This window comes from Chamaea fasciata, unplaced genomic scaffold (genome assembly GCF_029207755.1).
Source record: "Chamaea fasciata isolate MVZ Bird 193981 ecotype frontalis unplaced genomic scaffold, bChaFas1.0.hap1 SCAF_17, whole genome shotgun sequence".
In the NCBI taxonomy this organism is placed as follows: Eukaryota; Metazoa; Chordata; class Aves; order Passeriformes; family Sylviidae; genus Chamaea; species Chamaea fasciata.
Genome location: NW_027094102.1, coordinates 1,012,652 through 1,035,506, shown reverse-complemented (window position 1 = coordinate 1,035,506; position 22,855 = coordinate 1,012,652). Strand labels below are relative to the sequence as shown.

The window sequence follows — 22,855 nt, the reverse complement described above, 5'->3', positions numbered from 1 at the left end:
TATCTATTCCCAAAGTAGATTTCCTTCTAACCTCCCATTTCTGCTATGTTCCTTTGCTATTTTCCACTCTGAAACCATTGCTCTGAAGCTTGGGTATGATCCACTCCTGTGCTCAAAGAGAGCAGCAGGTCCTCAGAAAGAATGACTGGATTTAAATGAAGCCACCCAAAGCCATTAAATTTGGCTCAGCACAGTAAGCAGTATCAGTCAGCTGCACGTTTGACTATTCCACACAGAGTTCACCCCTGAGATCAACCCCCCCCTGTCCTGACAAGGGCAATTGCACACTGCTCTGCCCATTTCTTCCTGAGAAGGTTTATCTTTATTCTTTAGAAACAGGAAGGAAGAGCTGTCACTTGAAAATATTAATCCCAGTCTACCTTTATCTAAAGCATGGGAGGAAGGGGTAAAAAAAAAAAAGCCAAGATTAGAGATCGGGACAGTCCCAGGGAAGTGAGCACTTAGAACAAACAAGAGGCCTGGCACAGTTGCTGGCTCTCAGAATAAGACAACAGGGTATGTGGGTACTTTTAAATTTGTTATACAGATAGGTGTGGAATTGGCAGAGTCAGGGAAGAGCAGTGACTTTTACACACACACAGATGTTCCCATGCACTTAAGTAGCTTTACAATACAGAAAACAAACAGAAAACCCACGAAAAACAACTCCAGCCACCGTAGGATTTTTATTATCCACTGCCAGCAATTACCTGGGTAAGGATGTAGCTCCTTTGGGCCTCTTCCATTTTTATCAAACTAGCATTGATATAGTCATTGTCACCCTGGTTTAGCTTAATTCGACTGTGATCAACTGCAGCACAATTAGAAAACACTGGTTAATGAACACAGAACACAGCACAAGCCTCATTAGATGGTGGGGCAAGCAGCTGAGGTGTCCTGAGGAAGGAAAAGCTCAGTCCCAGCCAGGACACAGCTCCTGGGGACTCTGGGCACAGCACAGGGGCTGCAGGAGCAGCAGAGCTGAGCACAGCTCACACCTCACCTCCCAAGGACTACAAGGGGGAAGCGTTTGCACCTGAAATAATCCCCACTGCAATCTGCAAACCAGATCACACTGACCTATTTATGCAGTTATCAAGGTGCTGGTTTGAAATAAATCTAATTACACAACTCCTTATCTTTCCAGCTTAAACATTCAAATAGAGCTTGTTCAAGGTTGTAAAAGGTTTGTCTAAACATATATTGAGCAAACAGGACAGAGACCTTTCATTCTTACTGACATTTAGCTGCTGTACCCAACCCAACCACCCTTTCATGTGCAGAAAAAAATTACCAAATTCAAGAAATTATTTCAAATTAAAATTATTTGATCTTTTGTTAGTCACTTGCTCAACTTGGGACTAAAGAAACCAAACCACCAACTAAAAAAACCTCAATACACACATTTTATATCAGATCAGAACCATTAAATACTGTATCTGACCAGATCCTTTAAATATCATACCTGACCAGATCCTTTAAATATTGTATCTGACCAAATCCTTTAAATATTATATCTGACCAGATCCTCTGTGTTGCCTGGCAGGAAGCTCTTCTAGGTGAGAACTGCACAGAAACCACCCCTGCAAGTTTAGAAATGCTTTTCTAGCAGAAGAACTCAAAGGTAAAGCAAGTTTCTTTGTTCAGATTTCTGCCCACAAATACAGACTCTGCTGCATGCTGCTCTAGTGTAACTCTATGGATATAAAAGCATCCCGTGACAGCAATCTCACAAATCAATAAATATAATAAAAAAGACAGTTGTCTTGGATGCTTACCCACCTAACAGAATGCTGCCCTTACAAAGGACTTTTAGCTGTGAGAAGTCATTAGAGGCCAACAGTTTTACAAACAATGGAAAAGCAAGTGTACTTACAGGGGCTGACATCTCTGTACCTATTTCTATTTTTGTTTCTGGGATGTTTGGCCACTTTACATGGAAAATCACTGGCTTCATGCCTGATGTCCTGAAACAAAAGAAAAAAACCCTGTTAGGTATGAATCCATCTATATTCAAACCATTAGCTATTTTAAGACAAATACCCATTTGACTTCACATCCTCACGTGAGGGAATTCTGGACAGAAAGCACTTTGGGCCTCAAATTAAGAATCGAGTTTAAATTTCTCAGAGTACAACACTAACATTATTTATTAAAACACTATTAGTTTGCATAATAAAGCAGCACAACATCCAGCAGACATTATGCCTTTCAGCTCCTGAAGGAGCAGGGTTCTCTGCCCCAAAGCACTCCCACATAAACTGCTTTAAGCCCTTGTTTGCAGCATCAGTGAAAATATCAACCCTGCTTCTGACTGAGCAGCAGTGAAAACATTCAGAGTGATAGAAAAGCATGGAGCATCTCAAACGAATCACCAGGGTTCTCTCAGTTAGGTTTTTTCAGCTGTGTGTAACAGCTCAGATATCTGAGACAATTTCAGAAGGCAAAATAAAAAGAATTCTGCTGTCCTTGGACATTAGTCCCGATTTGCTGAAACAGAATTTCCCATTGGAAATAAATACTGTGCAAGCACAGCTCTGCATATAAAGAATCATGTACAACGCTCAAGATTTTTTCAAGTGGGCCATCCACTGCAGCACATGACCTGTTTGTCTCTTCTGCTGCATTATTCAGGTATGTACCAATTTACCCTGAATGCTACATGTCAGGAGGAGAGTTCTGATTTACATAAACCTGCCCAAAATTAGCACAGTATTCCAAAACTGAAATAAGGGCTGACATCAGCTGCCAGCTTTTTATAACTGAACACATGGCTTCCAGTATTTCTGCTTATGAAGAATGCAGTCTGGAGAATATGATCTGGACTGCCACAGTCTAATATCCCAAACATGAGGCGGCTAAAATGGGAGTTTTCAGAGATTTGTCTCTGACACTAGGTTGGTGACTTTGTACTTTACAGGGATTAATTCTTCTGTACACATTGTACAGCATTAACAGGAGGGAAAAAAAAAAAAAAAAAAAAAAAAACCAAACAGGGAACTGGGAAAAATGGTTTCCGAGATCAGTAACCACATTTCCCAAACGTGTGTTGAAAATCCCTAACACCCAAAACCACCACAGCTCCCCCCACTTCGGATTCATATTATAAAAGCATCAAAATGCAAAGCAAACCAAGATCCCTGAGGAATTTTTCTGTAAATACCGGGCTGTGTTAGCAGCAGCACTAATACACAGTTTCATTTCACAGCACTAACAGACTTGAAAAAAACTGTCCCCTCTTTTAAAACTAAATGGATCAAGTGCTTCTTCACAGAAATGGAATTAAACAAAGGAACTCTAATACAAAAATATTCCACTGAAGCACCCACATGACCGTGCACACACAAACTACTGCCAGTCCCCAGGAGTTCCACAGATTCAAACACCAACATCAAGTGTTTCAGGAACTGAAAGCGGCAATTTATTGTGCAGGGAATAGAGAGCTGGCTATTACCTCACCAGCAAATATCAGATCTTTCTCAAGATACCACAGCGCCTGAAGGTACTTGGGAGAATAATGGACTTCTAGGAGATGCTGAACTCCCACAGGCACAGAGAAAATGGAAAGAAAGAAGCCACTCGTGTGCCTTCAGCAGACTATTTAAAAACAGCAGTGTATTCCTGGAGCATGTTTCAAGAAACAGGAAAAACCACGGGGTGGGGGTGGGATGGTAACAAAAGAGGGATTGAGATATGGCAAGAGGCAAGCTGCTGCCTCGTGTGAAAACCCAGCCAGCACCCAGCACTTCACTGCTGAGTGTGGTGAACAGGGTGAAACAGAAAATCCTGGAGAGCAGGCACGCCTGGACATCACACAGGGCATCCTCTCCCCAGCAATGGGGCAGGAAAGTGGTTTGGAGTTTTGGTCGGGGTTGGTTTTTTTTGGGATACAGAAGTTGCTAGAACATCTGAAGTGACCAAAGGAAATTTATCATCCAAGGTCACTTCCAGGATACGAAGTTGACTTCGGTGGAAACGCAATCGCCCTCAACAGAGAAAACGTCTGGAGAGAAACAACCCGGGGCCCACAGGAGTCACCCACAGGAGCTGCATGGCCACGTCAGGGGCCTTGTCAAGCACTGCTGGAGTCCCATCACTACTGCCAGCACCCAGCTGCTGTTAGAGGAGGCTCAGAACACGTCCACAACAGCACCACGAGGTCCCCGCGCTGGAGGGATCTGACTCATTCACAGCAGGGAATTACTGTGCTCTGAGGGACTTGAAGCCGGCCATGTCACAAGAACTGAAGGTAGTGGATGAAGGCAGGGATTTGTGAAGTTACAAAACACCTCCTTGAATCACACCCAGTCGCACTGCAGAGATCCTGCCCGTCAGAAAGGAAGCTCGACATTTCATCCGAAAGGTCGCGCAATATAAACCTTTAAAGAGGAAGGGCCAGAACCAAAGTCAGTCTTCCAACGTCAAACGCTTTGGGCTTGGAGCATGAGTCACTTCATGCCACTCATCTCCTGGTTTGGAGCCCTGAGCCCCAAATACTTCAGGGGTGGAAAGAGGAAGTCTGCTGAAGGCCTGCTCTTCAAACGGGAAGTTCCTGTAGCTCTGAGCACACTGGGCTTCTCTTTCCCCATCCTGCTCAGACGCCAGCAGGAGATTCAGACAGAGAAGATGCACCTCAAAATCTTCGAGTAAATATCCTGCAAGACCACAGGGGGAGGTGGCCATGCCATCCGCCATTCAAGCACACTGTGTAGATTCGTGTATCAGTATTCAGAACAGAAATTAAAGGTGCACTCTCAATGTCTTCAGCTTCACCAGACAGGCTGCCGGGAAGCCTTGCAGCAGGGCTCAATTTGATCCCACTGTTTAATTGCACCATAAACCCTGCAGCAGCTCAGGCTCAGAGATAACCATTTACTGTCATTTTAGCAGTTCTGCTCCTACAGGAAGCAGCAAATGCCAAGATCTTATCAGGGGCTACAGAATTGCTCCTAATCCATCTACTCAGGCACTCACACTAAGGAAAGCAATTCACAAAAATTATATACAGACTTATATAAAAGAGTCATCTTAGCTTAAAACCCAGGTTTCCTCTTAAAGCTGCCACTGAAAAAAAATGAGAACACATGATACTGCCAGAAAAGGTGGAAGAGTAAAAAGTTACAATAAAGTCAAGTGGAAGGTGCTCTTTTCCCAAGATGTCACTCTGGGCTGGTTTCAGAAGGGAAATACCCCTACAATCCAATGAGGTTGCAAAGACCTGCAGGGAAGAGCACAAGAAAACCAGCAAGAAGCAAGAGATCCACAGCAAACACCTGCTTTACACAAAGGGGAAAATCTTCAGATTCAGCACGGGAGAGAGCAACCCGAGGCCCTGAACTCACTGCCCAGCAAAAGAACTTCATGAAGATACAAAGCACACAAGTGCTCACGTAACCCACTCTGGCAAGGAAGATTTGATTTCTTCTCCCACATTAAGCTTTACATCAGGATATTTGGGCAAGAACAAGAAATGAGGATGTAACCTGTAGGTAAGAGGAAGGTCATCTAAAGATCAGATAAATGAACAGGCAGTTGCATCACACAACATAAATCTTAAGCAGCTGCAGAATTTTGGCCAGCTAAGTGAAATAAATGTGGGTTTTAATACCCTTTAAAAACGTTTTATCTGGTCTCCTAGTTTTGCTTTCAACTAAGACATGGTAGTACTGATTTGCTTACTAATCTCTCCCCCTCAAAAAAAAAAAGAACCCAGTTGCCTGCTGTGTCAGGCTTCTTCCTGAGGTCGAGCAGCACAAGATAGGGAAAGGACAGGCTTGTTTAAAGTTCAACACCACTATCACACCAGGTTAAAATAAAAAAATAAATAAGAAATCACACACTTGCAACACAGTTTCCTAGAAAGCCCCCTGCTAATTCAGCACTGCCCGGGCACTCCGAGGGTTCGTGACACCAGTCAGCTGCTGGGAGCACGGAAATAACCCCCCAGGAGAATGTAAACTGGGCATGACTGCCATATTAAATCATATCAACACGTGGCAAAGTGGGCTCAGCTTTCCCAGGCCCGTATTTATCACAGCCAGCAGGTATTACAGATTGCCTCTCACCACTGAGCAGTTCCAACACGCCTCACTGGAGAGGCTCCTGACAGCAAATCCTTTATTGCAGCCACTTCACCAGGGAGGTAACTGCACACTAAATGCTCAGTTTAACACCTGCACCTGAACGGCTGTCAGGGCTTGCCTCTACTTCCAGAAAGGAGAAAGCCTCAGATTTGTGTCACATCCAGACTTCACCAGTGCATTCATTCTGCATGCTCCCAGAAGGGAGGCACTGCTGTCAACAAACCACAGCAACACTGCACAGTTCAGCTGCTCAGATTCTGCTTCAGTGTCATCTGCAATGGGTAAAACCTGATTTTTCAGCTCTGGTTCTTTTGAATGTTGCAGCAGAGACAGGGAAATCAAAGAGCTAAACTTTAGTATCAGGTTGAAGAATTACATGAGACTTCTCAAATTTCAGTAAGTTCAAAATATAGTTTGTCCTTGAAATTTATGACCCATAACAGAAGAAGTTCAGAGCTGCTGGCAGGAACACTCCACTTCTGCTGTTTTGTAGCCATGTACTCACTGCCAAAACAGGAAACAACTGAATGGAGCGTCGGCGTAAGAAAACAACTCAAGTTCCCTTCTTCTTCTTCTTCACATCCATCTCTATTCCTCCTCCCAGATACTCAATCTGCTCCAGAAGTGCATCTTGGACATTATTGGAAGGATAGAGACATTTGAGAATGTGAAACGGCTTTCTCTTGACAGCTGTTGTGCAAAAGCAAAGCTCTGCTATCTGTATCATCAAACAAAGCCAGTGCCAGGAAATAAACCACACTCTCATTAAAGTGTCAAGAGGTTCTAACTCAGTTGCTCTTCTTCTCTAAGAAAAATAACCACCAAGATGAGATCCAGATCTTAATTTGCCCAAACATTAGGGGTCTCTACATAAAGAGTTTTGGTTTAACCTCATCTCCAACAGACTGGTGTATCCCACAGACCAGATATCCACATAACTCCTAAAGGAATTTAGGCTGCATAGCAAATCCAGACCTTCATTTGTTTGCAGTATGGGTTTTGTGTGAGTTTAAAAATGTATCATTGCTGGCCTGTAGGGTATTCCAGGCTCCACAGACTGACAACTGTGGTTATAAACAGTCCTGCTTTCCTGGTTACCTAATATTTTCAATCTGACATCTCACAAGCTAAGAGCATTATAGCTTTTACAGAGCTACCACCACCAAAAAAACATGAACAAACCCCAAGGCTTTGGAGGCTTCTGAGGAGAAAAAAAGACATGAACCCTGCAAATGCTAGAATGTAAGGGAGGGATGAGAAATGCTTCTCACACCTTTCCACGTGCTGCATAACCAAGGTATTTTCTAGAGTTCAGACAAGCTGCAAACAGTATGTTTCAAATTGGAAACAAAAGGACAAGAAATGCCCCTACTGCAGATAGTTCCCAGTTTCTCAAGGGGATCTCTGACTCCATGAAATAGGAACCATGGAATAATTTACCATGGAACTTTTACCTACGCTCGCACAGAGCCCTCGACTCTCAGAGACACTGTGCTGATAACCTCAGCCAAGGTTAAGAAAGCAAGACTGTGCTATCTCCCCCAAACCTTGCATAATCCAGTATCACCATTCCCCCAAATCTTGTGCAATCCATTACCACCACATAATCTTAAGAGAAATGAACTAATTTGATTAAGATAATCAAGTATAAGTCTTGCTTCCTCCCCAGGTAAAGCATTCAAGGTCTTACCAGTTAAAAGTTGAATAGATCTTTACAGATTCTTTTTCCTTCTCTCCCATTTTTGATCCCAGGGTATGCATCTGCTCCAGGACTCTTGGCTCTGAACACATCCTGCTCTTCTATCCAGCTGGGCATGCTGGCACACTGCCCACTGAAAGAACACAAATCTGCAGAGTATCTGGCCTTACCTACAGCTGAGGAGCAATCTGCAAGGCCACTGCAGAACCAGGTATTGTACCAGCAGAGAAGGACATTATCACCTTCTGCCTGAAGAGATTCCAGGCCGTGGTTTAGTACTGGATCTACTGTCACAGCTGAAGGCCCCCTAGATCAGGTGGGAAGATCATTAACACACTGATTTAATGAACTGTGCCAGCAGCACTGCACTGAGCAGGAGCACACAGACACAGAACGCGCTCTGTGGGCTCCATCACTAATATCACGAGTGAGTTTGAAAGGAACCAGCCCTGAGTTTCTGAGTTCCACTCTTCCTACTAAGCCTCGATGAAGGTTTCTATAAAGAGCCTTCACTTTAGACTAAGACGTGCACTTCACATGCACTGAGCTACAACCGAAACTGGTCTGTGGTGTTTGTGTCCTTTCACCTTTTCCTGGAAAGTGTGTTGACTAAAAGCCAAACAAACAGCACAGCACTTTAGCTGCTCAACAGACAAACACCGCAGTCATTTCACTCGGGACAAATATTTTAAAGAAATAAAATAAGATTCCAAATGTTCAATTTATTTTTCAAAAAAAGAAATGCCAACGTTCGTGTAGGTGTCCCATCAGCAGTTCAAACTCACACAGTTGCAGAGCTACCACAGCATTATTTTTAATCCTTTTGGAGATTACATGAGTTTAAGACATCTGGGTTACCAACTGGTGTCTTAAAAATACTGCTCACAATACCAGATAACTAACCGAGTCCAGTATTTCCCATCTACAGCCACATCTGCTTATCTGTGACACGCAGAATTCGCTGGAATACCAGAACTGGCCCAGAAAAAAAGGGCAGTTTGCAATTCCCGAGTGATCTTAACCTGGTTGAGATCATTTTCAACACAAGGCACCATACATGAGAGAGGTGCTTGCCCAGCACTCACCATGACCAGAAGGTCCAAAGAAAAACAAATTCATCCTGAGAGTGAGACTGTGCTCCACCACGAGGTGCATCCCCACACCAAAGAGCCCAAAGAGCTCCCAGCCACTCTCCTGCCGTGTTATGAAATCAGCCATGAAAGCACAACCCAGAAAAGCACAACCCAGAGCTCTGCACAAAGGGTGATTCCCCAGACACCGCAGCTGCCACCAAACACGATCATGTTCCCTCCCCAGGCTGACAGCACTGCTGCACCCCAGCCTCTTCTGGGAAAGGAGCTGAAGGAAAAGGACAAGTGTTCCCAAAGCACTCCCAAAACACCAGCCACACCTTCCTGGCAACACAACCTCACCATGTCATTAGCTTTCCCTTTCGTCCCTAATTGAAACTAATTAGGGAGCAGCCACCAAGCACCAGGGAGTTTAGGCAGGAGTAAAAGGCTGTGACTCCCTCAGGGACAGGCACAGGACCTACAAATACACACGACCTGAGCAGCACCTGTGCTGTGGCTAAAACTTCCAGCTACTACAAATTCACCATCTCTCCTAAATCCATCACTTTTGCTTATCCAGTCTGTTGTTTGTTAGGCTTTGGGACATTCTGTAGTTCTAATCCTCAAGGCAATCCTAATGAATGAGAAAAAGAGAAGACTTCTTAAATGGTCTGCTAGTGGTGATGTTGGGGGTTTTTTTCAGTTTGATTTTATACCCACACATTTTAGCACCAGGACAATTGCCTGAAAGGCACCCTGAACAAGACCAGAAGGATTTTAAACCCTGGATTTAGCAAACAGGACAGTGCTTGTCACACTTCTCGGCCCGTTCTGCAGCACTACTCCTGTCAGAGAGAAAGGTTCCAACAGAAGGAAACAGACTCCTCTCCTGAAAGGTGCCACTGACTCCATTGAAGGGGTTACCAGTAATGAAGACCAAAGAAGTTTACGTTACTGCTTGAAAACAGGAAATAATCTGACCTCAGAAATTCTGATGGGTGCTCAAAATAAGCATTACAAACTAGGTGGAATCAGAGATGTCTACACAGAGACAATGTGAGAGCAAAAAACTTCACTGATGTCAGAGAGGCCTTACAGAACCACATGTGCCTGGAAACAGAAAATCTGAGTTGTCAAAAGGCTCCACACTTCCCATATTTACTTATCAACCTCATGACAAACACAACAACTTGACTTGGCACCTTACAACACCTCCCAAAACCACAGGCAATGCAGTGAGTAATAGGGGAAGCAGGAGACTTTGTACACTCCAAGACTTATCGTCCATTCCTTTTTGTTATGCTGTTAACACACCATCAGCATTTGCTGCAAAGGGGAAACACGGGCTGGTTGTGAGAACGTGCACACACATAATCCTCTGCTCATCAGAGACTCGGGGCTACAAAAACATACTGCTAGGGTTTACAAAGCAAAATACCACACATTTTTTCACATCGCCGCTATTGTCCTCTGAATACCCTAATGTCAAGTTTGTTGTTGCCATTACATTCCAAAACAAACATCTCTGTCTTCTCGGGCTGCTGAAACGTTAAAGGGCTTCAGTGAGAACGGGACCTCATGCTAGAGCAGGGATTTTGATCTGCACTCTCGTGTCCTCCCAGAGGAGCAGAGCCCCAAGACAGCCCCCAGCACGGACAGAAAACACCTCCTGGTTGCTGAAGGGATGCTCTTCGTGCTCTCCAAGAGGATTAGTTCTCTGCTGCGTTGCTCTAGCTCCTCAGTGTCCAACTCAGCAGTCCATGTTCCCTCACTGCCCTCTCAGGAATCCAGCCCTTTGCTGGAACCAACAGATGTGCCGGGACAATTCTGGATTCTCCTTTTGGGAGGGGGGCCATTTCTCTGGGCAGTTTTCCTTAGGCTCTTGTAGGAATTCTTTTTCCTCCCTGGTTCCTGGAGGCAAGGGAAGAGAGCTGCAGATGAGCTCCCCTGTCCCATCATGAGCACTGTGGAAAAAGGAACTGGCCCTGGAAGGGAGCAGGTTCAGAGCCAGGCCTGGGAATCCTGCATTCATTCCTCTGGCATTCCTGCTGAGAAACTCCTTGTAAATACAAAAGCACTTCCAGATTAACTCTCAGCGGTGTGTTTTCCGTGATGACACAGAGCCAGAAACAAAAGGATTCTCACCTAGGAATCAGAACTCCTGGAGTCTGCCTCATTTTTATTTTCTTGGTTTGAGTTGGGTTGAAAGTCTCTTCCCATCATGGAAACAGGATTTTGTGAAAACAGAATAAATCTGCAAGCCTCATTTTCCCCCTGCAACACCGACTAAAACTAAACTCAGATCTTCTCTCTTATAATTTATAAGAGAGAGCAAGCAAGTTATTGGTGTTCAAAGAAGAAAATACGAATGACAACGGTTTTTCTTTAATACTTATCTGGAGTTAAACGAGTTATATATGCCTTTAGAAGTAGAGCCAGTTAAAGCAGTTTCAGATACCAGGCTTGCCATATGCTATGTTAAAATTAGACTGATCTTTTTTTTTTTTTGAAGCAAATTTATGCATGAAGCAGGTCTATTCAGTACACGCAGATTTTGAGGAATGCTTTTTCTCATCCAGTAATCTTTGCAGAAAGTTCCAAACAAAGCTTAGGAGAGAAAAGAAACCAGTTCAGAATGTGATTTTGAAGCTATCTTCACAATATCTCACTGAACTGCGAACGCTTTGTTCGATTTAAAAAGCAATGGACTGGTTGCACTAAAAATGCTTATTGTCAGGGTGAAAAATACACAACAACATAATTTTTAGAAATAATAACATGGGTATCATTGAAAACTAGAGACCTTGTAAGATGGCTAAAAATAGTAATTTGAATTCCTAGCTTAGTCAGCTTGGCCAGAAACAGCTGTGCTCACTGTAACCTCTAATTAGTTTGCCTATTATAAGAGCCCCAAAGATTTTTTCCCTCTCCAAAACCTACTAAATTAGCCATCACAGCACAATGCTGTCACCACACCACATGCAACCGAATATTCAGATTTCAGAGACTTCCCACTGCTCTTCCTGAAACGTTTCATTTATCAATTCCACCAAAATTCTCCGAGTTATACGGTTGTATGCAGAGGAAGGGAGTGGAGGAATTGTTACATAGGAAATTGTGAACTCTGCTTTACCTATTAAAAAAATATCATCATCTTATTCAGTGGCAAACTTCACTTCCTTGAGGATGTTTGTACTGTGGGTTGCTTTACTGGCTTTCTTGAGATGCAGGCTTTAAGTCAGATGTGTGAGGGGGGAAAACTGAATTTATTTAGTAGTATCAAGGAACCCCATGCATACAAAATGATGAACCACCTGTTACACAGGTACCAGCTCCATAATGTAAGTGGGTCTCCCCTCTGCATTCTGTTTGTTCCCAAGACCAAACTCCAGCAAGTTCTAATCTGTGCCAAAAGGATGTTTCACCATGTTGGCCATTAGTAAGCAGACAGGCAATGGAACTACAGATTCCTTCTGCCAAAGCGTGCTCATTACACTGCTACTAAAAGCTTTTTATCATTTCTAACCTAGCAAGATTCCAAGAGTTTAAAGAGAATGTACAATTACCAGGATTGCACAATGCAGGTTCATGCCTCTGCACGCAGGGAAAGGTCAAACCCAAGCTTTGCTCCTGCAGCAGAACCAGCAACCAGCCCTGCTTCCAGCGGCTTTGGTTCCCAGCACTGCCCAAACCCCTCTCTGGGAACTTTGAAGTAGCTGTAACTGCTTCACTACCGTTTCCAGAAAGAAGTTTTTAAGTATCTTTCTTAAGAAAGACTTTGGGACAGCAGCTGAAGGAACTTGCTGGATTACAAACCTGCACCAACAGCTTGTCTCAGTTGGGATCTGGTTAACGGGGAGGTTGCAGTTATGATCACAGATGCCCACTTCACTGTGCTTAGAATATTCAAATTTGGAAAGGAAAACCGTAGTGATGATTAAAAGCGTACAGAATTCACTGAATGGTGCAACCCTACAGGTTGCCAAGCTACTGCAATGCACACAAAAACCTGCTGAGAACAAACAGTACTGCTGAAAACAGATGTTAGATAAAGCAAAATTAGGATACTCCTGGTTTTCCACATGACTGTCTAATTTGTGTTTAGGAAAGCAATCCAACCGAGCTAGGTTAATATTAAACCTTACAGCACTCTGAACCTGAGCTGCTCAGCTCCCAGCCCATGGGCCAAACACAGTTTTGGGGTAAGTTTTGGTGTGTCCTGCACGGGCAGGGTGATGGGGACAGCAGGGACTGTGCAGCCCCCCCGGCTCTGGGGCAGGATGCTGGACACCTCTGTGCTGCACCAAGGCCTAACACAAGCTGCACATCAAAGCACAATGTTTATGCAGCTACTTCCAGAGTAGTAAACTGCTCTAAGGGTCAGAGAGAAAAAGCCAATGTGCTCTTTGGAAAGGGAGACTTAACCCTTAAAAGCAGCAGAGATGTAGATGTGTAAGAAAATCCACCTATGGCCAACAAGCCTGGGAACTGGCATAAAGACAACCCTCCCATAACCCCAAACCAGCCAGACCTTACAAGCTAAAATGTGTTCAGTATTTTTGGTTCTCCAAGCTGCAAAGCAATGCTTCAAGACACTGCCAGAACCAACCCTGTGTTCTTAGAGGGTGTTTTAACTGTCACTACAGGGACAGAGAGCTCTCATGCCCAGCTGTACACGACATCTTCTCATCTGAAAGCAACTGGGAGTTTATAAAAACAAATGTCAGTGTTAAACAGGGACATCACATAACCAAGGTAAGTGCTCACAGACATCCTAATGCAGGCCAGATTAGCACTCTGCACTCCAGCACATGAAAAAGACTGCAGAACTTGACAAGCCAGGCCTTCAAAGGACTGCTCAGTGCTCGCCATGCTAATGAAACAGACTGCAGCGAGAGTCACTTGTGTGCATCAGATGAGATAAACAGTTTTGCCACTTCATACATCTACTCACCCTGCTGGTTTAAAATAATTAATTCTGAGAACCAAAGCAGCTGATTTAGCAAAGCCAAGCAGCCCTCACAACTGCTGCCTCTGGTAGTGGCAGTATCCTCTCTGGAAACACATGACTGCCATTATTCCAGCACTCCCTGCCAGCCCAGACAGTGCTGCACTGAGCCCACCACACCCCAGGCTCCACCAGACTCTTGCTCATCGTGTTCCACTTCCTGCCAGCCAAAGCCAGCTATCAGCTGTGACTGAACATGCTTTATCACTCGATGCCTACCTCAAATCCTCATTTGCAGCCGCAGAACAGATCTGGAACACTTACAGGGAAAAAACACTAAAAAAATGCAGTAAATATCTTTAAATAAACCCTTCACACCTATCACATCCCTTTCTATTCCCCATCCCCCCCCAAAAGACAGCTACACCAAAGGCTTCTGAGTACTGATCCACAAATAAAGGTTATCAACTATCAGAATCACACAAAAACGCCTCCTTTAACACCAACACTGCCGAGGGAAAAGCCTTTTCGGCTTGTATTATTCTTCTGTAAGTATTTCAAGACACAGTTTTGCCTGTGGAGAGAGAGAGTTCAATATGCAGAACACATTGTTAGCAAAGACTTTGGTACAAGAAAACCCAGAAGACGTAGATGTCATTACATGAAAGCAATAAATGCTTGAGTGCCTGCTCCTAACCGGGTAGCAATATTAACTTATTTAGCTACTCTCAGAAGATAATAAGCACATAACAGTTTTACCACCCCAAATTTCATGTGGCTGAGAAGTCAGCAGGCAGAGCAGCACACCAGGAATTTCCTGCTGTCAGCCAGTCAGTCACAGACCCCGTGCACTGGATTGTGTGGGCGACCAAGCAAAGCCTGGGCCTGGCTGCCAGCGAGGCTCCTGATGGTCAGCTTTACACAAATTATAAACATCAAATCAATGACAAATAAGACATAAGTCAGTAGTTTCCACGAAACCTTCCTGCTCTGTCTGCTTCCTGACTGCTAAGGTCAGACCTCTCCACTAATGCTCTCCTGTGGGCAAATAAATCCAGGAACTTCGCAGCTCTAAAGATTTCACAGATTTTCAATCTCCTGTTCCAATCTTTCGCCTCTAGCGAGCACCAGCCTGATGGACACAGGACAAAGAAGCTCCAGAAGTTGGAGGGGCCGCCGAAAACAGCTCCTGTTTTTCCTGAGCCCTTCTGCAGGGAAGGGCTGAGCACCGTGGGCTCTGTACCTCCAGCTGACCAGACCTTCCCTCTGCCCAGGCCAACACTGCCCACGGAGCCAACCTGCTGTGCCCTGCTGCTCCCAGCACGGGCCAGGCTGCCACATCCCGGCTGCTTTATCTCCCAGGAAGTGTGTCAGCCATCAGGGACTGCTGGAGAACAGCAGGCAGCTGCTTCCAAAGGGAAATCATTAACGAGGCAGGCAGGTAGTGCTGGACAGGGAATGTGCAGGGACCAGGGGAAGGGGTTTGGTGGTTCCCAGCACACATCCCCTACAGGAGCTCTGCAACAGCACGAGGGCAGATCTGCTCTGCTCATGAAATGCTCGGGGCCACTTCTGAGAAGGTTTCAATACTGGGAATGAAGAAATGTACAGGCTGGAACACGATTCCTGCTCATGACATCCCACAGACACCGTGAGGTTCCAGGTACCAACTGCGATTTCTGTGAAAATCCTCCATTGGCAGAAGTTTAGGAAAGAAGTGACAGTGCTGATTTCCCATTTAATTGAACTCTGTAGGAAGAAAACAAAAACATTTTCCAGAGCTGGGTAGCTGTCTACCCCCACTCCTTTACTGGGTGAAATTCCCCACAGCTCTTCCACTTCTGGAAATACTCGGAAATTCTGTCAAATGTGTCAATACGTATTCTAGCTGTTTAATAAGCTTTGTAGTATTTTTCCAGTTCTTGCTCCAGTGACCCAGCCTTTCCTTCTTTCCAAAAGAGGTTCCTCTTACGAAAACCTCTTGCCTGTGTCAGAGTTGTGTTTTTCCTGCAGCCCCCATCTTTAGTCACTGCTGGCTGTACAGACGTTAAGAAAGGAGATACAATCCCACATGAGGATGGCAGAGGTTTAGTTCAAGCAGCTGCAATGACTGTACAGAGGACAGTGGAAAAAACAGACCCCACACGATAAAATGGAATTGAGACCTTCTGAACAAGCATGGGTTATTTTTCCTGTCAGAAAAAGGAAGTATACTCTTCCTTCGTCAAAGATGCATTTTTAAAATAGATTTCACATTTTACTTCCTGCCATCGCATTAAAAGGTCACGCTGTTTATGTTACTGTAACCTGGCACTGTGGGATCAGGAATGGGATAAACAAGCAATTCTCATTGAACTCGGCACAAGGGAAGGAGGTTATGAGAACATTCCTCCTCATGTGTAGAAGGCTTGTTCCACATAAATATGAAGGATCTGAGAAACAGAGTGTCTTTTGTAGGATGGCTCTCAGCATCAAGTACTCGACGAATCAAGTGCTTGAGAGGAGCAGCATGAAATTCTGGGGACTTCAGATACAAGCAACAGCACCTGACAGATCACAAATGTAACAGCTGCTTCCAGTGCAGAATAGTACTATGTAGCAGCATTTTGACCTAGCAATCATGTTAGCACGTGAAATAGAGAGAGCTCTCAGCCCAGAGGAGAGGGTTTCCTCTGCCCAGCCCCACTCTCACCCCGGTCCTCAACAGAGGTCTTTCTGTAATGGTCTGAACTGGCAGAATGCAAACCCTGCTGTATTGTTGCTTTATCTTCTATTTCTATTGATGTAGAAACTGTTTTAACCTTCTAAGGAGAGGAAAAAGACTGCACAGAACAATGCAAATCTGATTAAACGATCTCTTCATTATTAGTGGAACAGGTAAATCTTCACCACTGATCTCTTCACCCTTGGTGCTGAAGGTGACTTTTGATCCCTTAAGCCTCATGTTCCTAAAGCATCCATAACCACCAAGAGCTGAGACAACTGTACCCATGGAAAGTGTACAGAACTAAAAATAAGAAAAAAACAGAATTAAAAACATTTCTGAAAGTTTCATATTATACCAGCTCATTTTCCTTCCCAACCAGGATATGAATTTTTCACTACTGTTCTATGAACCTGCTCTCCTAAATGCAGAAAACACAAGCCAGTTTGAAAGTAGATCAGCTATCACTATTAGCAGAATCACATGCATTTCCAAGAATCACTTTTACCAGTTTTTCTTGGTATGATCTGACAGGCAAGCTGTTGAATCTTCGCTGCATTCTGCGTGGGTGAGAGAAAAAGCACATCTGAATTCACAGGGTCTGGTAGAAAATGAATTGGCATTTGTACTCCACCATCTACAAAGTGGAACACACGAAGGCATTTGGATGCTCTATCAAAGTGCCTCTCCCAGTCAGACCAGCAAGGGCATGTCTCCTGGCACCTGAGAGGAGAAAACCACCTCTTCTGCAAATCAACATGAAACAAGTGGACCAATGACTAAAAAAAAAAAAAAACCAGAAAACCTCAATGGCAAGAGCTGCAAAAACATCCAAGCTCAGAGATTAGATCGAGTCTGTGTTCATTATGAACACTGCAGAGAAGCAATCACTTAGTAAGGAATCGCTGAGTGTCCTCAGGTATTTAATGAGGCTGAATTCACAGTCCAAACAGATACTTAGGTCATGCAAGCGACGCTGATCTAAAACCTGGTAATTCTCATGTTTACAAGAAAGTAGCAGTGATATTTCAGTGTAAGTCACATCTTATGAAGCTTCAGCTGCAGAGGGCCATCGGAAAAAGTCCATTTGCAAGGCAAGTATTACAGGAAAACATTTAATTTTAATGTTTAGTTAACTATAGGATGAACTGTTATTTCAAACCTACCCAGCATTATTTAGAAAGTTATTTCAGTTTGAAAAATATTTGGTCTACCACTACCACATTTCATTCTCTGCTTGCAAGGGCTATTTCTATTTGAATTTACCATCATTTGGCCTGTGGCCAACACTGCTTTCCCCTTAACAATTTCCTTCCATAGGTCTGTGCTTCCAGCACACAGAGGAGCTAACAGTACCATGTGGGAGAACACACTAACACCATAAAACCCTTCCAAAAACGCTCAGGAGCAGGTGAGCACTGTGTGCACATTGTATGACTCCTAAACTTTTAGCAAATGATAACCATTACAGGCTCCATTTGTCCATGCTCTGCTTCCAGCAGGACTATCACAGAAGCTCTGGGTTCAAGTATTTAGATTTTAAACTCTGTAGAAAAAGCAAGACTAAGTGGCCCAGCAGCTTTATACAGTGGGACTCACTCAATCTCAAACGTGCCAGCAGCAGACACGAACGGTGCTGCTCTGAAAAAAGCCAGCAGTAAATCCAAAGCCTGAGCAGAGTACCCAGAGGCAGCCCCGAGGGCACAAAGGTGCCCTCACCTGCAGCCCAGCAGCAGCTCTGCTTTCCAGGTAGGATCCTGACCCTGTGAGCCACAGACACTTTGCTCCTCCGTCACTAACCCTGCACACGTGTGGGCAGGCTCAGTGCACAGCACAGGAAAACAGGAATATCTTCAGTTTACTGCAGGAACAGAGAGATTCCTGCAACCCCGAGCTCTAAACCAGCTTTCCACAAGCAGAGCCAATTATGCTGAGCCTCGGTGAATCAACAGAGCACGAATTAAGCAGTGGCAAGGCACTGCATGCAGAGACCTGCAGCTACGACTGGCAGGATAAAGCACAAAGATGCATTTGTAAGAAGTCATGTTCGTGCCTCAATTTATCTGCTGCTCATCACCCCAGCAAAAGAGTAACCCAAATGCTTTCAGACTGCAGCCTGCACTCCTGCTGCAGCTTATAAACCAACAGCACTTGTACAGCTTCCTGTCCACTGGCTTCAAATACACAACACAACCATGCTGCTACAAGTCCTCAGGGTCAAACATTTCACAGTTTACTTTCAACATCAAAATCCATCTAACATATTCTACAAATCTTTTTTCCAGAGACAGTGAATACCTAAAAAACTTCCCTTGCTTTCTCCCTCTTGACAGAGGGATATCCAAACTGTCCACGACATCCTTTCTATTTTCCTCCCACAATCTGGATGAAGTTCATTCATTTTCATAATTTGTAGTATCTTAGTTTAGTTTAGAGAGGTTTGAAAAACAAACAATCATGTTAATATTTGGTTAAAAGACCCTCAGAAATTAATAAAGAAACTGAGAAGTTATTTACAAGCCTCAAACCCGGCTCTAACTACACTTCAGCTTTCCAGATACAGGCAGCTCTGTTTTCAGCATACTCACTTCCAAACATGCTGGAAAGTCTAAACTATATCCAGTTCTTTCTTGTTACATAAACGAGAAAAGAGTGGACATTTCAGTTTCATTTTGCTACTTCACATGGAAAACTCTGCATGGGCTGTCCCCAAACGTCAGCTCTGCCTCCATCCATAGGGAATGGAATCCCCAGGTGAATGGTACACCAGTAAATAATTCAGAGGTATTTTTACTGCTCCAAATAAGCACATCAAAGTTAATATCATGGGCCAACATCAAGTCAACATATCTGGTTTATATAAACACAAGAAGCAACTCTACCTGTATTTGAGGGTTGTGTTTTTAAGATAACATCTCACTCTATCACCCTGTTTAAGAAGTTAGAAACGAAAACATCTCCTGAAGTTCTGAAAGGCTCCTGCATGTAAAATTACTATGAAAATCTGATACTGCACTCACTGTCAGCAAATAACAATCCAGTGTTTCTTTGATATTCTGGACAAATATCTCCTTTTCTTCCCTGCTCTGAAAGCCTCAACTGTGCTTTCCTTAGCTTTGGGGTATGGGTTTTTTGTTGTGACATCTCCAGAGTGAATGCCTCTCATTCCAACAGACACTTCTAATGATATTTCTGCAGGGTGCACATCATTCACTCACCCATTTGTTTTCTGTTGTACACCTTTACCACAGTTAGCACATGGTAAAGCTCACATTCCTTTAACTCACTGTTTTATGGAAGAGGATTTTTAATTGAATGTGCCTTTCTCAGGCTTATGTTTCACTAAAACACAAGCAACAGCCATAATCTGAGCAATTCTTTTCCTCACTTGGGTCCCTGAACAATTTCCACAGGATCTCATGGCTCTAGCTCTTGTAGCAAGTGAATCTAGAGGAAAGTAAGGCATAAAAATAGGTATTAAAAAGCAAACAAATATTTAAAAAAAGCAAAAACCCAGACTAACAAAAAACGAAGAACTTCATCACTGCTCACCCTGTTCTGCCCAGCTGCACAGAGAATGGTTCCACTACTGTGCAGTGCTCACGACATGATTGTCACAAAATCACCTAAACAAGGTCCTCATTTAGAAATGTTTTGTCCCCATCCCATGATTACTTCTGCCCAAAAAAAAGAAGGCAATCTAAATTCTCTTCTTTCCCAACTGTACTATCATAGCTGAACACAGCTTCCGCTTGTCCAAAAAAACCCCAAAAACATGGACAATTTTAACCCTTCCAAGTCATGTGTCACCCAGACAACCTCCCTCAGCCACACCTCCCTGTCTGCTGCTAATTCCTGCTGGAGCTGCTGGGCTGTATCTCGAGATAACAGACTGAGACAAGAACAGGAGCAAGCTGCAGTTTTCCTTATGCTGAAACCCAGACATGATCACCAGGAACACTGCTGCTGCTCCATTTCTGGTGCACATTTCTGGATCTCAGCAGTTACAGCCACAACACCGAGGTACCAGAAGCCTGTGGTACAATTACCCCGGGGAAAGATGTTTTTCTGCACCACGTTTTTCTACCATGTAAGTAGAACATCCATTGTCCCACTTACTGCATTCTCCAAGCAGAAACCAGCCTCGTAGGAAAACTGCTCTGTTAATGTCACATCTCAGACACCAAAAGTATAGATTAGAGAGAAGTACATTGTTCTTCCAGACATACACGACCTGCCAAGATGCTATTTCCAACAGCTTATTTAAAAGCAGGATGCAGCTGAGAAACTGGATTTCATGACATAGATGCACATATTTATTAATCAATCAGGGGAAAAAAAAAACCCAAGTAAAAAACCCACCCCCTGTGCTTGTCAATAGTTGGATGCAAATCAAAGAATCACTTTAGTCCTTTTTTAAATTGAATTTTAGTCCTCAATCAAAGCTCATGCTGTGCCACAGTTTGAGCAGGCCACTGAGTCATATCATTCAAAGAGAGCAGGACAAAAATATCACTGAATGCTGATCCCTCATTGAAAATGGGCCATTCCCTCATTCTACTCAGATATTTCACTTCTGTAATTAAATTGTACCTGTAGAAATGTACCACTTGAATTACAAAGCTCTATTACTCAAAATCATTTCCTGAGCACTAAGCCTGCAAGACACCAAACCATCCAGAACAGTTCAGCAAAAACATAACGTCATATATCCACATGACTTTCAACTGATACAGTCAGCAAGCACTGACACTCGGCAGGGAAGGGAAATGTAGGAAATGGACCTTCTGAAAAGCAGCCTCAACACTTCATGCTTGTTCTCTAAATGCCAGACAACTGAAGGTGTTCACCCTGCAAGCTGCTACTGCTAAAACTCGCCTGCTGCGATTCTGAAACCGAAGTCCATTTATTTCACTTTCATACAACTCCTTCTCTCCGTGATCTATCGCCAGGGAAATTCACACTGAAAGAAGCGAAGCCCAACGTCTGTTGCAGACACGAACTTCAAGTCATTCATTTATGCAATATACCAGCTTAAAACATTCAAATGGATGTTAGAGCAACGCTGCCTGCTCTGACTGAACACATCCGCCCAGTCATTCATGTACTTCAGCTTCTCTTAAACTTCATTTTAGATAAATGTGTGAAGAACTTTTAAAGATAAAAGCGCTGAGTTCTGTGGCTTGCATGTGATGCTGGATCCAGAAGGCAAATACTATTGCAAGCATTCACGTTTGTCACGGGGTTGTTTCAAATATCACAAAAAAATTCTAAATGCGGTACACGACACAATAAAAACCCAGCAGCAGCTAGCTGCACAGGTATTGCTAACACGCTGTTTCAGGCTCAGTCCTATGATTAAGGCGACTGAATCAAAAGCTAAACGCGTTCGATTCCCCCTTGGCCGCTTTTCTGTTCTAACCCAAAGCCAACCGGGATGGATTGGCGGCCGCCGGCTCGGGAGGGGCGGCTCCAGCGGAGCGGTGTCCCCGCGGCGCCGAGGATGTGCCCGGCAGCTGCTCCGCTGAGCCCGGGGCGCAGCCAGGCCGGGCCGGGGGAGCTCCTGTGCCCCTGAGGCAGGGAACGAGCGGGGAACGAGCGGGGAACGAGCCGGGAACGAGCGGGGAACGAGCCGGGAACCAGCGGGGGAACGACGGGGAACGACGGGGAACGAGCGGGGAACGAGGGCGCGGGGGCGGCGGGCAGCGGTGCCCGGGCTGGGCAGGGCAGGGCAGGGCAGGGCTGGCCCTCAGGGCTGGAGCAGCACCGGCGGCATCGCGGGCAGCCGGAGGGAGCGGAGGGAGCCGGAGGGAGCGGAGGGAGCCGGAGGGAGCGCTCCCCGCCCGGCGCCGGGGCAGAACCGGCCGGGCGCTGCCCCTCACCTGGTAGATGTCGGCCCAGCTGGCGGCCTGGTCGAGCCGCTGGAACTCCTTCTCGATCTCCATGGCGGGGGCCTGGCCCCCCGCGCCGCTCCGGCTGCAGCTGCTGCCGAGGCCGCGGCGGCTGTGCCCGGCCCCCGCCCTCCCGCTGCCGCCGGAACTGCGCACCCGCCCCGGCGACGCGACGTCCGGGGCGGTGGGAACGGGGCCGCGCCCGCCCCGCGGGCTGGGGGCTCTGAGGGCCGGGCCCGGGGCTCCGCGCTGTGCCCGCGGGCCGGGGGCTCTGAGGGCCGGGCCCGGGGCTCCGCGCTGTGCCCGCGGGCCGGGGGCTCTGAGGGCCGCGCCGGGGGCTCCGCGCTGTGCCCGCGGGCCGGGGGCTCTGAGGGCCGGGCCCGGGGGCTCTGAGGGCCGGGCCGGGGGCTCTGAGGGCCGGGCCGGGGGCTCTGAGGGCCGGGCCGGGGGCTCTGAG

The 22,855-nt window shown here is 45.3% G+C and overlaps 1 protein-coding gene across 2 annotated transcripts in view; it reads right to left on the bottom strand.

The window, feature by feature from the left end:
• The window catches only part of PTPN1 (protein tyrosine phosphatase non-receptor type 1), a 32,297-nt gene extending 9,768 nt beyond the window's left edge, over positions 1–22,529 (bottom strand). The window contains exons 1-3 of one of the 2 annotated variants that reach the window (XM_066199275.1): positions 22,390–22,529; positions 1,877–1,967; positions 711–811 (exon numbers count right to left, since the gene is read on the bottom strand). In XM_066199275.1, the coding sequence (XP_066055372.1) occupies positions 711–811; positions 1,877–1,967; positions 22,390–22,452 (255 nt within the window). In that variant the 5' untranslated portion in view covers positions 22,453–22,529. Of the gene's footprint in view, positions 1–710; positions 812–1,465; positions 1,502–1,876; positions 1,968–22,389 lie in introns of those variants that run through there. The other variant, XM_066199277.1, reaches the window with a different exon arrangement.
• Between the last annotated feature and the right edge of the window lie 326 nt (positions 22,530–22,855).